The 13,248-nt window shown below is 51.9% G+C and overlaps 6 protein-coding genes across 6 annotated transcripts; 4 read left to right on the top strand and 2 right to left on the bottom strand.

Annotated features, from left to right (window-relative positions):
* Window positions 1-389: 389 nt before the first annotated feature.
* On the top strand, window positions 390-1,891 carry EDD37DRAFT_659965 (protein phosphatase; the record flags this gene model as incomplete). The annotated part of the gene is made up of 2 exons (XM_062819073.1): window positions 390-1,376; window positions 1,427-1,891. 2 exons carry the CDS (start codon window positions 390-392, stop codon window positions 1,889-1,891), a joined length of 1,452 nt encoding a protein of 483 aa, XP_062666038.1.
* Window positions 1,892-2,401: 510 nt separating this feature from the next.
* Window positions 2,402-4,843, top strand: EDD37DRAFT_641975 (NADH dehydrogenase). The gene is made up of 3 exons (XM_062817343.1): window positions 2,402-3,084; window positions 3,133-4,440; window positions 4,491-4,843. Exons 1-3 carry the CDS (start codon window positions 2,703-2,705, stop codon window positions 4,562-4,564), a joined length of 1,764 nt encoding a protein of 587 aa, XP_062666037.1. The 5' UTR covers window positions 2,402-2,702; the 3' UTR covers window positions 4,565-4,843.
* EDD37DRAFT_641973 (50S ribosomal protein L15) lies at window positions 4,844-6,041 on the bottom strand. Its single transcript, XM_062817342.1, has one exon. The coding sequence runs from the start codon at window positions 5,869-5,871 to the stop codon at window positions 4,918-4,920; it is 954 nt and encodes a 317-aa protein (XP_062666036.1). The 5' UTR covers window positions 5,872-6,041; the 3' UTR covers window positions 4,844-4,917.
* Window positions 6,038-8,578, top strand: EDD37DRAFT_187729 (uncharacterized protein). The gene has a single exon (XM_062810042.1). The coding sequence runs from the start codon at window positions 6,214-6,216 to the stop codon at window positions 8,290-8,292; it is 2,079 nt and encodes a 692-aa protein (XP_062666035.1). The 5' UTR covers window positions 6,038-6,213; the 3' UTR covers window positions 8,293-8,578.
* Window positions 8,579-11,432, bottom strand: EDD37DRAFT_187680 (Spb1 C-terminal domain-containing protein). The gene has a single exon (XM_062810041.1). It carries the CDS (start codon window positions 11,346-11,348, stop codon window positions 8,865-8,867), a length of 2,484 nt encoding a protein of 827 aa, XP_062666034.1. The 5' UTR covers window positions 11,349-11,432; the 3' UTR covers window positions 8,579-8,864.
* Window positions 11,433-11,672: 240 nt separating this feature from the next.
* On the top strand, window positions 11,673-13,141 carry EDD37DRAFT_688719 (acyl-coenzyme A:6-aminopenicillanic acid acyl-transferase-domain-containing protein; the record flags this gene model as incomplete). The annotated part of the gene is made up of 4 exons (XM_062819965.1): window positions 11,673-11,997; window positions 12,046-12,456; window positions 12,508-12,582; window positions 12,605-13,141. The coding sequence occupies exons 1-4, from the start codon at window positions 11,947-11,949 to the stop codon at window positions 13,139-13,141; spliced, it is 1,074 nt and encodes a 357-aa protein (XP_062666033.1). The 5' UTR covers window positions 11,673-11,946.
* Between the last annotated feature and the right edge of the window lie 107 nt (window positions 13,142-13,248).

Here is a 13,248-nt window from a genome sequence, read left to right as displayed (position 1 = left end):
TTCCTTTGCAGCCCGACGTCGCCTACTGTCGTCGACAAGCCGTCAAGCTGGCGGGCACCACCGAGCGGAGAAGCTCCACGCACGGAGGGTTTCTCAATCGTATGTTTGGCAATAAGAAAGAGAAGGATGGAGAATCGGACAGCATTACTCGATCCAACAACGACGCCAACAACGCTCCAGGCTCACCATCTTCTCCGATCAGTGTAAAGACAAATGACACACCGTCCAAGTCGGAAACACCTGCACGCAAACAAGCCGAGGACAGCGCCGCATCACCTACGAGTGACCCGAAGAAGCAGCGCCGCAGTAGTAGCGCCAAAGCGAAAGAGATCTTTACACAAGCGAAAAACTCTTTGATCCATGGTGATAAGGACGGCCCTCAGACACCGATGCAGAAGCTCTCCAAAACAGACGCCGCCTTGAGTGTGCCGCAAGGCTCGCTCAACAACTCGGCAGGCGAGTCTCGTCCCACTCCCAATTCGTCCTTTTTGGTCGGTGTAACGGAAGACAAGAACAAGAAATGTCGCCGAACCATGGAAGACACTCATTCTTACCTTTACAACTTCCTCGGCACTCCGGCGCCTGTCGTCGACAACGTCAACTCGCAGAAGAAGTCCTTGGACGACCGAAACAGTTTGACCAGTGTACCCTCAGATCCTCAGCGTGTTGTGGAAACCGATAATGGCTACTTTGCTATCTTCGACGGCCATGCTGGAACTTTCGCCGCCGAGTGGTGTGGAAAGAAAGTCCACATCATCCTAGAGGATTTCATGCGGAAATACCCCAATACCCCGGTGCCCGAACTGCTCGACCAAACATACACCTCTGCCGACAATCAGCTGGAGAAATTGCCATTAAAGAACAGTGGATGCACAGCCATCACTGCTATCTTGAGATGGGAAGATCGTGTGCCCACCACCAATTCAGCCACCGGGTCCCAGGCTATCGCCGCCCTGGCGGCTGCAGCTGCCAAAGAAGCAGAAAAGAACGAAAAGACGACCGAAGCGAATGAAACCACTCCACGCTCCAACTCGACTACAGAAGCTGCCGCGGCAGCTATCCAAGAGGCCAAACAGAAGGCTACACGGCAACGGGTGTTGTACACTGCTAATGTCGGCGACGCACGAATTGTACTTTGCCGAAACGGAAAAGCTCTTCGTCTCTCCTACGATCACAAGGGTATGGATGAAAATGAAGGCAAGCGGATCTCCAAGGCGGGAGGCCTGATCCTAAACAATCGGGTGAACGGAGTCCTGGCAGTCACGCGCGCATTGGGAGATTCATACCTCAAAGATTTGGTCACTGGACATCCCTACACGACAGAGACTGTTATCCAGCCCGACCAAGACGAGTTCTTGATATTAGCCTGTGATGGGGTAAGTGATAAGTCCAACGTAAGTGTGAGCAAAGGCTAACGTGATTCTAGCTATGGGATGTCTGCTCGGATCAAGAGGCCGTCGACCTCATCCGTCACGTGCAGGATCCGCAGCAAGCGTCGAAGATGCTGGTCGAGCATGCGTTAGCTCGGTTTTCGACCGACAACCTCTCCGTCATGGTTGTTCGATTTGACCCGCAAAAGCTGCAACAAAACACCAAGATTGATATCGGCGTCGAGAGCGAGGCCAACAAGGAGAAGGGCGCCATCAGCGAGGCGGAGATGATTGTGTCAGAAGCCCGTCGTCACTCTGGTATTGCAACCGAATCAGCCGTGTCCGACCAAGACTCTGAAGACCTCAAGCAATCCATAATCAAAGAATCCGATGGTGAAGAGCAGGAGCCAGGGCCAGAGTTGACACCAGAGGGACAGGGTGAAGCTCAGAAGATACTATCAAGCCAGCAGGGAGGACCAGAAGCACAGAAGAGCGGAGAGACTGATGTTACCATGCGTTGATACCAGGTCCGGACGTGAGATTCGGCGCATTGCTGCATCTCTTTACCGCCATGACAATTGTGTAGCAGAGCCAGAACTGGTCTCACAACTATGGGCTGAACGTGTTGCTGGTTCGTCTCGGAAACCGGATTCCGATATCGACCATGAGGCTGCACCACAGCCGGCAGGATATTATGGATTCACTATTGTCATTGGAAAGGGCGCGAGTGAGGACACCTGTGCCTGGTAAAGGATAAAGGCACATTGTACTTTGCAGGACCCCACCGGACGGGCAAGGCTGAATGAGTATGACTGTCTTGACACCGGCCATTTGGTCCACGAAAGCAGCAGTAGAAGGCTGATATTACCTGTTATGATGAAGAGTAGCATAATCTGTATTGTATCGGACTTATCTTCCTGAACAGGCCCTCACGCCCTTCTCAAGTTTGGAGGCTCCCTTTGCCCGTAGGTAAAGGCGCCTTATTGATGGAAGGCTTGTGCATTCAATGTTTAGCCGGCTGGAGCCGGTCCGCCGGTGGTTTAAGGCGCTCAGGCTTTGGCCTTTGATCCGCACCTGTAATAATCACCAAAAATGAGTGGCTTATCAGGGATCCGAGCATGAATTTGATCTTGAGGTCCACTAACTGCTGCTTGCTGCTGTCATCGCCATTTACAGGTATCCAGTCACCAGAAAAAATATCCCTGTAATCTGTCGCACGTCTAGAATACCTTGCTGACCTTTCAACGCGACTCACAGTCGTCGATCAACCTTTCTTGCCATCCTCCCTGATGCCGTCGTCGTGAGCTTCCATCTCACTACCCTCTGCCATCAATGGCGAGCAAACTTTCCCTGCGCATGAAGCCCGTGAGCTTCTCAGTTGCATCACGCAGGCCGATATCCTCCTTTACCACGAGCACCTTCCGCAGGCCAATTAATGCTTCGGCGCTCAATCCATCACAGGTTCTTCCTCGACAAGTCCTTCAACAAACGTTTCGTCGGACCTATGCCGACAATGCTCCTAAAGCTCCCTCAGTGACCCTTTCTCCCGAACCAAGGCCCCGAAAGCGATTCAGGTTCTTCCGCTGGGTATGGCGGGTAACATATCTTACTACCTTTGGGGTTCTTGGCTTCACAGCATATTCTATTTGGGAAGCGCGAAATCCAGCCGATCAGCTTGAGGTGGACCAAAGCAAGAAAACGCTGGTTATATTGGGTGGGTGTCTATCACGCTCAATCAAGCTTCAATACTGACAAAGTCCAGGTACTGGTTGGGGATCTGTCTCACTGCTCAAGAATCTCGACACTGAAAACTACAATGTTATCGTTATCTCGCCTCGAAACTACTTCCTCTTTACCCCCCTGCTTCCCTCCTGCACCACCGGTACCATTGAACATCGCTCTATCATGGAACCCATCCGGAACATCCTTCGACACAAGAAGAGGGCAGTGAGGTTCTACGAAGCAGAAGCGACGAAGATCGATTATGAGAAGAAGATTATCTACGCCAAAGACGATTCCGACGTCAAGGGTGATACTATGGAGACTGAAGTCCCTTTTGATATGCTGGTCGTGGGTGTCGGCGCGGAGAACGCTACATTTGGCATTCCTGGTGTTCGCGAACACGCTTGCTTCTTGAAAGAGGTCGGCGATGCTCAGAAGATTCGGAAACAGATCATGGACTGCGTCGAGACTGCTACATTCAAGGATCAGTCTCAGGACGAGATCAAGCGTCTGCTGCATATGGTCGTCGTTGGTGGTGGTCCCACTGGCGTCGAATTTGCTGGTGAATTGCAAGACTTCTTCCAGGAGGATTTGCTGAAGTGGGTGCCTCAGATCAAGGATGACTTCCACGTCACTCTTGTGGAAGCTCTTCCCAATGTGCTCCCCATGTTCAGTAAGCAACTGATCGACTATACTGAGTCGTCCTTCAAGGAAGAGCATATTGAGATCCGCACAAAGACCATGGTCAAGAACGTCACCGACAAATTCATCGAGGCAGAAATCAGCAAGCCTGACGGAACCAAGGCAATCGAGAAAATCCCATACGGTCTGCTTGTCTGGGCCACTGGTAACGCTCTCCGGCCCGTTGTCAAAGACCTCATGTCGCAGATTTCGGCGCAGAAGAATGCCCGTCGTGGTCTTGAAGTCAATGAGTACCTCGTGGTCAACGGCACCGAGAATATCTGGGCTGTGGGTGACTGCGCCGTCGCCAACTACGCGCCTACAGCACAAGTCGCCGCACAAGAAGGCGCTTTTCTCGCGCGATTGTTCAACACCATGGCCAAGACCGACGCCATTGAGACAGAGATGCGGGAGCTTTCGGCCAAGCAATCTTCCGCCAAAGCAGAAGAGCGGACGGCTATCCTCAACGAGATTACCGAGCGCCAAAAACAGCTTCGCCGTGTCAAGCAGATTGGTCCCTTCCAGTACTCTCATCAGGGCTCGTTGGCTTACATTGGAGCTGAGAAGGCCGTGGCCGATGTCTCTTGGTTCAGTGGCAATATCGCCTCGGGCGGTACGATGACTTATCTTTTCTGGAAGAGCGCGTACTTGAGCATGTGCTTCAGCAGTAAGTCCTTGTTTGCCCGTCTGTTTTCGCAATACTGACCTTTATTGCAGCTCGTAACCGTGTTCTTGTCGCCTTTGACTGGCTCAAGGCCAAGTTCTTTGGACGTGACGTGTCGCGCGAGTAGTTGAGCAGTTGCGCGGAAGGATTCTACGAGAAGCCATGGACGCCGCTTGAAGGTTAATTTGTCCTCTGTCTCGAGCGCTGTGAGTCTGGCCGGTACAGGGAATTTGGGTTGGCTGGGTAGGGCAAGGCCAGGCACGGGACGGATTTTGTATTAATTTGTAGTCACGACCGATCAGGTTGCGGACCAGCTTGAATGATAGAATAGCCGCCTGGTTGGTCTGTGGATCAAAAGCTGGCTCTTGTAAATGTCTTCAATAGTCGCGCACACTTGGCTTAAAATGCTAAGATCTGGGAACTCAATTCCAGCGATATTGTACATTCCACTTCAACGCCCTGCTACCGCGCGGAAACGATCTACCACAGCTTATTCTCCTCTCTAACCTTTGCATTGCGTCCCTTCTGCGCACTCTGCCTCCTCAATTGCTTCAAGTCCTCCTCGCTCACCGGCGGCTTGAAGTACAAGCTCGGTCCTTCGCCCTCCTTGACCGTATGGCTCAGATAGCCTCGGTTCTTGGCGTCACGGTAATACTCGATATCCTTTCTAGAAGTCGGGTCCGGCAGACGATATGTATATCCCATGGCCGTGACACGTTCCTTCAGCGACTCTCCGCCGGCTACGGCGAGGGCTGGCTTGTTGAGTGCTACGGGATCCCAACGTAGCGAGATGAAAGGGTGCATCTGCTGCATCTTCACCCGGCGGATAGCCTGTTGTGTGTAGAATCTGGTGGTGACGGTACCACCGAGTGCTTCAATGGCCGCGATGGCGGCTTGTGACGCTTTCGAGACGACGATGTGGATGGGTGTCTTGAGTTCAGCGGCTCCGTCAGCAAGCAGCTTGATGCCGTCTTTACATTGGCCGATTACTTTCGACCTGTAGAGCTCGAGTAGTGTGATCGGTCGACTTGGGTCCAGCCGTTTCTGATCGATCCATTCTTGTATCCTGTTTAGGTTGACGGGGACCATTTCAGTCGCGTGTAGATTCTTGAATCCAAATTTGCCGTGCACGATGTGCTCTGGCGTTTGACCTCCATTGAAACCTGCGGGGACTTTCCCATGTTGTTTTTGACCGTCGGAACCACGACCTGATTTACCACCGTTTCCAGATGCAGGACCTCGTCCTCGTCGAACGCGGCGATTGTATGCGCCCGGTCGGTCGGACAGCGAGCTTAGGATGGAGGCATTTCTGGTCTGAATGTGGAGGAATGGTAGGAGGAAGGATGGAATTGATGATGTTGCAGAGATCGAAGGGGAATCGAGAGAAGTGAACGGCTTGATCTGCGGTAGCCGCAGGGGTATTCGAGGCGGCATCGTGTTTGTGACTCCGTGTGGTCTGGAGTGTACCGGCTTGTTGAAGCTTGATGAATCTCAAAAAATCGCGAGATTCGAGATTCCTGCCAAGGTCCATTTTGCGCCAGAACTGCAGTGGAGGAAGGATCATGCCGCCCTAACAGCAAGGCTTAGCAAGGCTTGGGTGCGGAGAATCTTACGTCGCAACCTGCCAACTCCTGAGACAGGCATAGGAATTCTTGTTTCGTTTTCTGTTATACCATACGTCCAACATGCTATAGCCGTCGCAGAATATACATCTGGTCGATGGCAGCATTTCCGTTTCATGATATGTTTCCATAGTCGTCCTTCACACCCTCAAATATGGGGCCCATCGAGTTCAACAAGCGGCGCATCTTTATATTGGTCGCAGCCGTTATAGCCTTTTATATTGTGTTCCACGGTCTCACCCTCTCGGGCGAGACCATTAGGGATGTCTCGGCTCGTATCCCTCTACCGGACAGCCTGCGACCCAGCAAGCCCGAGCAACCTCTAGTTGCTGACCCGGACGACATATGGGACTTGGGTCCTCCTCCCCCTGCACCTGCACCGGAATCTCCTACTGACGCTTCAACCCTGCCTCCTCCCGAATCGCATCCTGTCGAGCATTTCGACTTGCATCCAATCAACCGGCTGATGCAAGAGGCGGACGACACATGGAGGTTATATGAAACAAGCATATCGACGTCGTTCAGACAGACAGTGGAAAAATACAGAAGCAAATATGGAAGACATCCTCCTCCAGCGTTCAAGGAATGGTACCAGTTCGCGCGCAAACGGAATGTCTTCAACATTGACGATTTCGAGCAAATCATGGACGACCTTCGACCGTTCTGGGCCATCAACGCATCCGAGATCCGCACCCGTGCTGCGCATATGTGGGAGGACGAGGCGTTCGGCGCCGCCGTGATTCATATCCGAGACCACAAGGTCGTCCGCACAGATAACCCAAGCTGGAGGTCTGACACTATGGTAGAGGTCATCAACAAATTCATCGAGTTTTTGCCCGACATGGATATCGCTATGAACAGGTTAGACCAACCAAGGGTGGTCGTTCCATGGGAAGATATGCAGGAAATGCTGCAGAAGGAGTATGAAACCCGTGCCATGCCTCCGGAAGTCATGGACAACTTTACGACTAATCAGCCAGAACTCCTGAATATGAGCATTGAGGACAGAGCAAACGACACCTCAACAAGACTTGATGACGGATGGTTCTTCGCGCCAGGGCGGCAGTACATGGACATTGCCTCGAAGGCATGTCCGCCGGAGTCGCCCGCTCGGTCGAACATGTCCATTGCGCAAGCAGATAAAATGTACAAAGAAACAGAGGCAGGGATTGTCAGCAACTTCAACCTCTCCTCGGATCTTTGCACCGTTGGACCTGCTATCCAGAACCTGCACGGCTTGTTGTACACGGCCAGCAGCATTATCGCCTCTCACAAACTGATACCTATTTTCGGTGAGTGTAAGGTAAACGTCAACAATGACATCCTCTTCCCCGCAAATATGTACTATTTACATGACGACCGGTACGACTATAATCCCGAAGGAGACGTGGACTGGCGAGACAAGGACGACACTATCATCTGGCGCGGAGTGACTTCTGGAGGTGTGCAAACCGAGGACAATTGGCCAACAATGCACCGTCAAAGGCTCGTCCAGCTTCTCAATGGCACTCATCTTTCGAGTACAGACACCAACGTCACAGTCTTGACGGAGAAGCGGGAAGCCTCGTACCAGGAGAACACCACTTACGAGCCATATGACCACTTCCACGCTTCGCAATTCGCCGAGCAGCACAGTGATGTCGGATTCGTCGAAGCTTGGGGCTGCGTGCCAAACTGCGGTTTCTACGACCAGGTCTTTTCGTGGAAACCGCAAACGTCATTGACGGCACAATTCAAGTCCAAGTACTTGATTGATGTGGATGGACATTCATTTTCTGGCAGATGGCACGCTTTCTTGCAGAGCAAGAGTCTGGGGTTCAAGGCCACCATCTTTCGTGAGTGGCACGACAGCCGTCTTCTCGCATGGCGACACTTTGTTCCAGTCGACAACCGTTACGACGATATTTATTCACTACTTTCCTACTTCATGGGCTACGGGCAGCCCAACATGGAACATGCACTTGAGTCTGGTGATCCCAACCCGGAGGTCTATATCGCTGCACATCCGAGAGAGGCGCAGAAGCTCGCCCGGCAAGGGCGCGAGTGGTCGAACAAAGTCCTGAGACGGGAGGACATCGAAGTGTACATGTTTCGGCTTCTTTTGGAATATGGCCGCCTTATTGACGATAATCGAGATCACATTGGCTATTCGGGCGATGGAAGTGAATTGGATAAATTCGATGCCGGCGATAAGAGCACCGGCAGATGGGGCATTGGTGGTTGGAAAGATTGAACGATTCTCGTGCTCGACTTCGCCCAGCACGGCTCCTGCACAGCAGTGCATGGACTGTGCCGGGAGTCTTACGTGCGACACCTTACCATAAAGTCCCAGGATTTGAGACAAAAGTGGTCAAGAATTCCTTAGGCTGCCAACTTTCAAGGCGGGCTCATTTCTCTGTTGGCAATGTTGTTGCGCAGACAACTGAAACCACGACCAAACCTGTTGAGTGAACACGGTAGTCGGGCTTATTTGGTGCCTCAGCCTGACGGTACAAACTTATGAGAGGCGACATTCTTCTCAGTACGCTGAGTGTGGATACCAGCCTTCGGACATCAGTAAGCGGGATTGATGCACTGAAATCACAATCAGGCGACGCTGTCTACATGTATATACTATAACCAGGGGTGGCCACATCCGGTACAGAAGGCTGGATAAGGAGTTTTGGAGCTGTACAGCATTTACGACACGGAAACGGAATTGGGACGGAACATTGGATGCTCATGCTCTTCAGGGCGTTCATCGTAACATAGATACCATTCATAAGGTTTTTATCGTTACCGAAGATGACGAGACAACAAGCTCGATCATTTCTTCAACTTCTTCTTCAACCTCTTCTCCGCTCGGGCGTCCTTCTTCAGCCTTGCATCAACAATCTTGTACCTGCCCTTTACACCTCTGGGACGCCCACTGATACCTCTGTTGCCGCCTCTCGCCACAACGACCTTGACTTTCTCCTTCGGTCGACCCTTCTTGGCGGCCCGCGCCATCATCCTCGTTATGCTCGCCGCCTTGTCCTTCTCGCTGATACCCTCGTCATCGAGCAACAGCGCAGACTTCCTACGCAGTTTCTCCAACTTTTGCGCTGCCTTGAACTTCTTGCGTCCCTTGGCTTCGAGCACTTTCTTGATGGGCCGCGCGTTGAGGGCGCGCAGTTTCTCTTTGATCGCGGCAGCACCGGCCGCAGTGATGGGCCGGTTGAGTTTCGAGTGTGAAGTCTCGTCGTCGAGGAACCACTCTGGGAGACCGTCTACGTCGCGGAACGAATATTTGTTGAAGCTGTCGTCGATGAGGTCAGAGGATTTGGTCTGCTTGGTGGCCAGTGACTGAGCCAGGGTCATGGCTTCAGCTGTGATGATGTCGACGTCCAATTGACCGTTTGGCAAGAGAGGATCCTCAGGCCGGGTGGATGGAGCCGTAGAGGGCTTTTGTGGGAGGTCTGCTTCTGAGTCGGACGCGTCGTCAGTTGCCTGCTGTGAGGAGGATTGGGTCTTCTTCAACGCTGATTTCAGAGGCTTTTGCTGCGACTCGACCGCCTGCTTCTGTGTCTGAGTTGTTGCTGGCTTCGCTTGGTCAGACGATTCATCTTCAAGCTCTATGGCGCTGTCTTTGTCGTCTTCATCTTCGTCGAGACCTAAGTCTTGGAAAATGTCCTGGTCGAAAAACATGGCTGCTTTCGTCGAAAGACCATCAGCTTTGGGAAGTGAACGTGCAGAAAATTGATCTTCAGCATCGGACTCTGCGTCGGTCGCATTGTCGTTGCCCTCAGCTTCATCGGACAGACCACCCCACTCGTCAGTTTCTCTTTCTTTTCTGGCCCTTTTCGCTCGCGCTTTGGCGTCGTTCTCTTCACGTTTCTCACGGTACATGCTGTACAAATTGTCGAGCTCTTCTTCCAAGTTGTCTCCATCTGAATCAGAGTCGTCATCCTCAGAGTCCTCTTCAGACACTTCTGACTCTAGGGTTTCCGTTTGCTCCATCGGCCCTTCTGTGATCTTGGTGGCGTCTCGAGCCTTATTCGCAGTCTTGATGTTGAATATGGCACCCTCACCCATCGGACCATTTTGTTCTAGACCAATTTCTCGAGGCGTGGTCATGTGCATCTGCATTCGCACAATCTCCTTTTGCTTTTTCTCATTCCCCCGTCGGCGCTCTTTCCTCTTTTTCTTCGAGTCTTGCTCCTTCAATCTTTGTAAATCCTCTTGGATTTTGAGTTCCTCATCCATGGGCTGGACCTCAGCAACCTCTTCGCCTTCCGTCTTCTCAGCCTCTTGCTGTTTCTTTGCCTTGATAGACATGCCAAATTTGTCGCGCACTTTTAGTCGCCACCGCAGAAGTGTTCTAAACTCTTTCTTGCCCAACACTTTCAAGTCTTCACAGCATTTTCTTACTTCATCCGTCGTTTCGGGAAGTCTGTCCAAGGCCGCCAACGCGAGATCGCCATTAGAACCTTGCGCAAAACTGAGCTTGTTGACCGTACCGAGGATCGCAATCGGATCTGTGGTATGGATATATTCACTGACGGGGATCTCTTTGTGCTGTGTGTATTCTCCCTCCTCATAACCTTCTCGCTTTCGCTTCTTCTTTTCGGGGTTGAATACTTTGGCCTCGTTGTTCGGAGTCGCTTCTTGCACTTCGGCAAAGACATGCTTAGGATCCAGGAATTTCGGATCCATCCTTTTCGGAGCCTTGAAACCTCTGCAGACAACGAAAATTTCGGCAGACACATTTCGGGACGAAGGAGGCTTCGTAGCCTCGACGGACGTGAACAGCTGCTTGAATACCCACAGCAATGCATTGTAATCCTTAGAACGGAAAACTTTTGTGACGAATGTGCCGCCCTCTTTCAGGAATTCTGTCGCCAATTTCATCGACTGCAAGACCAATTCCGCTTGAGAAAAGGCATCTTGTACCCAGGCTACACCCACGTTTGGGGCACCATCATGTAGCACTGCATCTGCTTTGAGATGTTTCAAGTGTCCTCGTATGGTCGCTCTGCATTTGTCGGTAGTGATATCGCTCTGGAAGGTGATAACTCGAGGAATGGGTTTAATGGGAGCCAAGTCGACACCGACAATCAGACTTTGCGCAGGCATAGTCTCGGCTGCGACCTGACACCATGATCCAGGTGCAGCACAAAGATCCAGGAGTACCCTGCTCTTTTCGAGGAAGCCATATTTCTTGTTCAATTGTATCAACTTGAAAGCGGCTCTGGCACGATAACCTTTTTCTTTGGCGAGCTTATACCACTTGTCAAGTCTTCCCTTGCCGTGCTTCTTCTGGATCGCCATATTAGCGATATATTCCCAGAGAAAGCTGTGCTTGAGAAGTTCTCGGAAAGGGTAAAGTAGTGTTTGCAATATGGTAAATGCGGCGGCGCCGAGGAGGAAAAGTTCCAGACGCAGGACAAATTTCCTGCCAAGGCATAAAGTTTTGCCGAGGATGGTCCATTGTCTTCAGCCTCGTAGCTTCAGCCTTGCAATGTTCAGCCTTGCAATGTTCAGCCTTGCAATGTTCAGCCTTGCAATGTTCAGCCTTGCAATGTTCAGCCTCGTCAGCCTCGTCCACCTTCGCAACATATCCTCGGCTCCAGTAAAGGAGCGAATATTGACGCAGACGGACAACTCATTGCAGTGCACGCGACGATATGGACAAGGCCTCGGCCAACTCAGTGATATCGCATAGAATGTGCATGAAAATGTCGCAGCTGTTAATACTTGCCCGATATGGAAGGTGGGCGGTTGGATAAGACACCTCGGCCTTAGCCTGACCACTATTTTGGGATTATCAGCCATATGCTGACTCTCTAACCAGGAGACTACTGACCCAACCGACGCAAAGCTTTGAACAACAACAAGGTAATTGACGTCGCAGTCTAACATCACAAAGATGACACCTACGAAACCGAGAACGATTGATCTAAAAGGAACACCACGACAGGTACGGCGATATCGCCAGACTCTCCGCACCCAGACTAACGAAAGGCAGATCGGTGTCCAGCATGGCAGCCTCTTGTCCACAGAGATCAAACGTCAAATCGAGGTGTACAGCGCCATGTTCGAAATCACATCGAAAATGTCGTGGGACGCCGTCCTCGAACTCGCCGAGGAATTCAGCGCAACCATCAACAAGCTGACGCCAGACATTCACGAAGAAATGCAAGGCATTGCCGAAGGCGCCGGCGTCGACATTCTCGATATCGTCGCATTGAATTGCCGCAGTGAAATTGCCCTTGGAAACTTCTCGGACGGATGCACGAGTCTGGCTTGGAATACGGCACCGGATGTAGAGGGCGTCGTGCTGGCCCAGAATTGGGACTGGACCAACCGAGTCAAGCAAAACCTGGTCATGATATCCATCGAGCAAGCTGGTAAGCCCAAGATACACATGATCACAGAGGTATGTCTAGCTCGTTAACCGAGCCCCTTTCCGTGCTGAAACTTGCTACAGTCAGGCATTGTCGGCAAGATCGGCTTCAACTCCGCGGCGGTAGGTGTATGTCTGAACGCCATCCGTGCCCGTCCAGTCCTAAGCACAAAGCTCAAAGCTGCCCATCCACATCGCTCTCCGGGTCTGCCTCGAGAGCACATCCGTCGACGGGGCTATTCGCCGTCTGCAAACACTCGGAGGCGTGGCGTCGAGTCAGCACATACTTATCGCCGACCGGCACAAGGCAATTGGCATGGAACTATCGCCGCTGGGCGATGTGTTCCTTCCTGAGGAACGGGGACTTGTCACGCACTCGAACCATTTCATCACGAACAAACACGTCGACGAACCGCCGTGGCTGGCAGGATCGCCTGTGCGTCTCCAGCGCATTCGCCAATTGACGGCGAAGATGATGGACGAGGGAGTCTCCGGAAGCATGGTTCAAGGATCTTTACTCCGCGAAAGGGTCTTCTCCGACACTTTCAATGCGCCTCAGGCGATTTGCTGCCAGGAGGATCCCACCCGACCAATTGAGACGCGCAGCAGCACGCTTTTCAACATCATAATGTCCCTGAACGACAAACCATCTGCAGAAGTTGTATGGGGGAAGCCCAGATCCAGGGAAGAAGGAGAGGTGCTAACAATGCCGTGGTAGCTTTACGATAATGGCCATCGCTTAGCGATATTAGTCTCTCTGGACGCTCAGGCATGAATATTCTTCTAAGGCACCGGTCTTTTATTGTCATGATATTCTACTCTATC

This window comes from Exophiala viscosa (genome assembly GCF_022695815.1).
Source record: "Exophiala viscosa unplaced genomic scaffold EDD37scaffold_14, whole genome shotgun sequence".
NCBI classification, from domain to species: Eukaryota; Fungi; Ascomycota; class Eurotiomycetes; order Chaetothyriales; family Herpotrichiellaceae; genus Exophiala; species Exophiala viscosa.
Note: the sequence above shows the minus strand (reverse complement) of the source record. Positions and strands in the feature narration are given on the sequence as shown.

Bases quoted from the DNA above. Each gene is read 5' to 3' on its own strand.
- EDD37DRAFT_187680 (XM_062810041.1), bottom strand. From the start codon at position 11,348: ATGGCGATCCAGAAGAAGCACGGCAAGGGAAGACTTGACAAGTGGTAT.
- EDD37DRAFT_641975 (XM_062817343.1), top strand. From the start codon at position 2,703: ATGGCGAGCAAACTTTCCCTGCGCATGAAGCCCGTGAGCTTCTCAGTT. The intron at 3,085-3,132 runs GTGGGTGTCTAT...GACAAAGTCCAG, and splicing joins GAAAACGCTGGTTATATTGG to GTACTGGTTGGGGATCTGTC. The intron at 4,441-4,490 runs GTAAGTCCTTGT...CCTTTATTGCAG, and splicing joins CTTGAGCATGTGCTTCAGCA to CTCGTAACCGTGTTCTTGTC.
- EDD37DRAFT_641973 (XM_062817342.1), bottom strand. From the start codon at position 5,871: ATGCCGCCTCGAATACCCCTGCGGCTACCGCAGATCAAGCCGTTCACT.
- EDD37DRAFT_187729 (XM_062810042.1), top strand. From the start codon at position 6,214: ATGGGGCCCATCGAGTTCAACAAGCGGCGCATCTTTATATTGGTCGCA.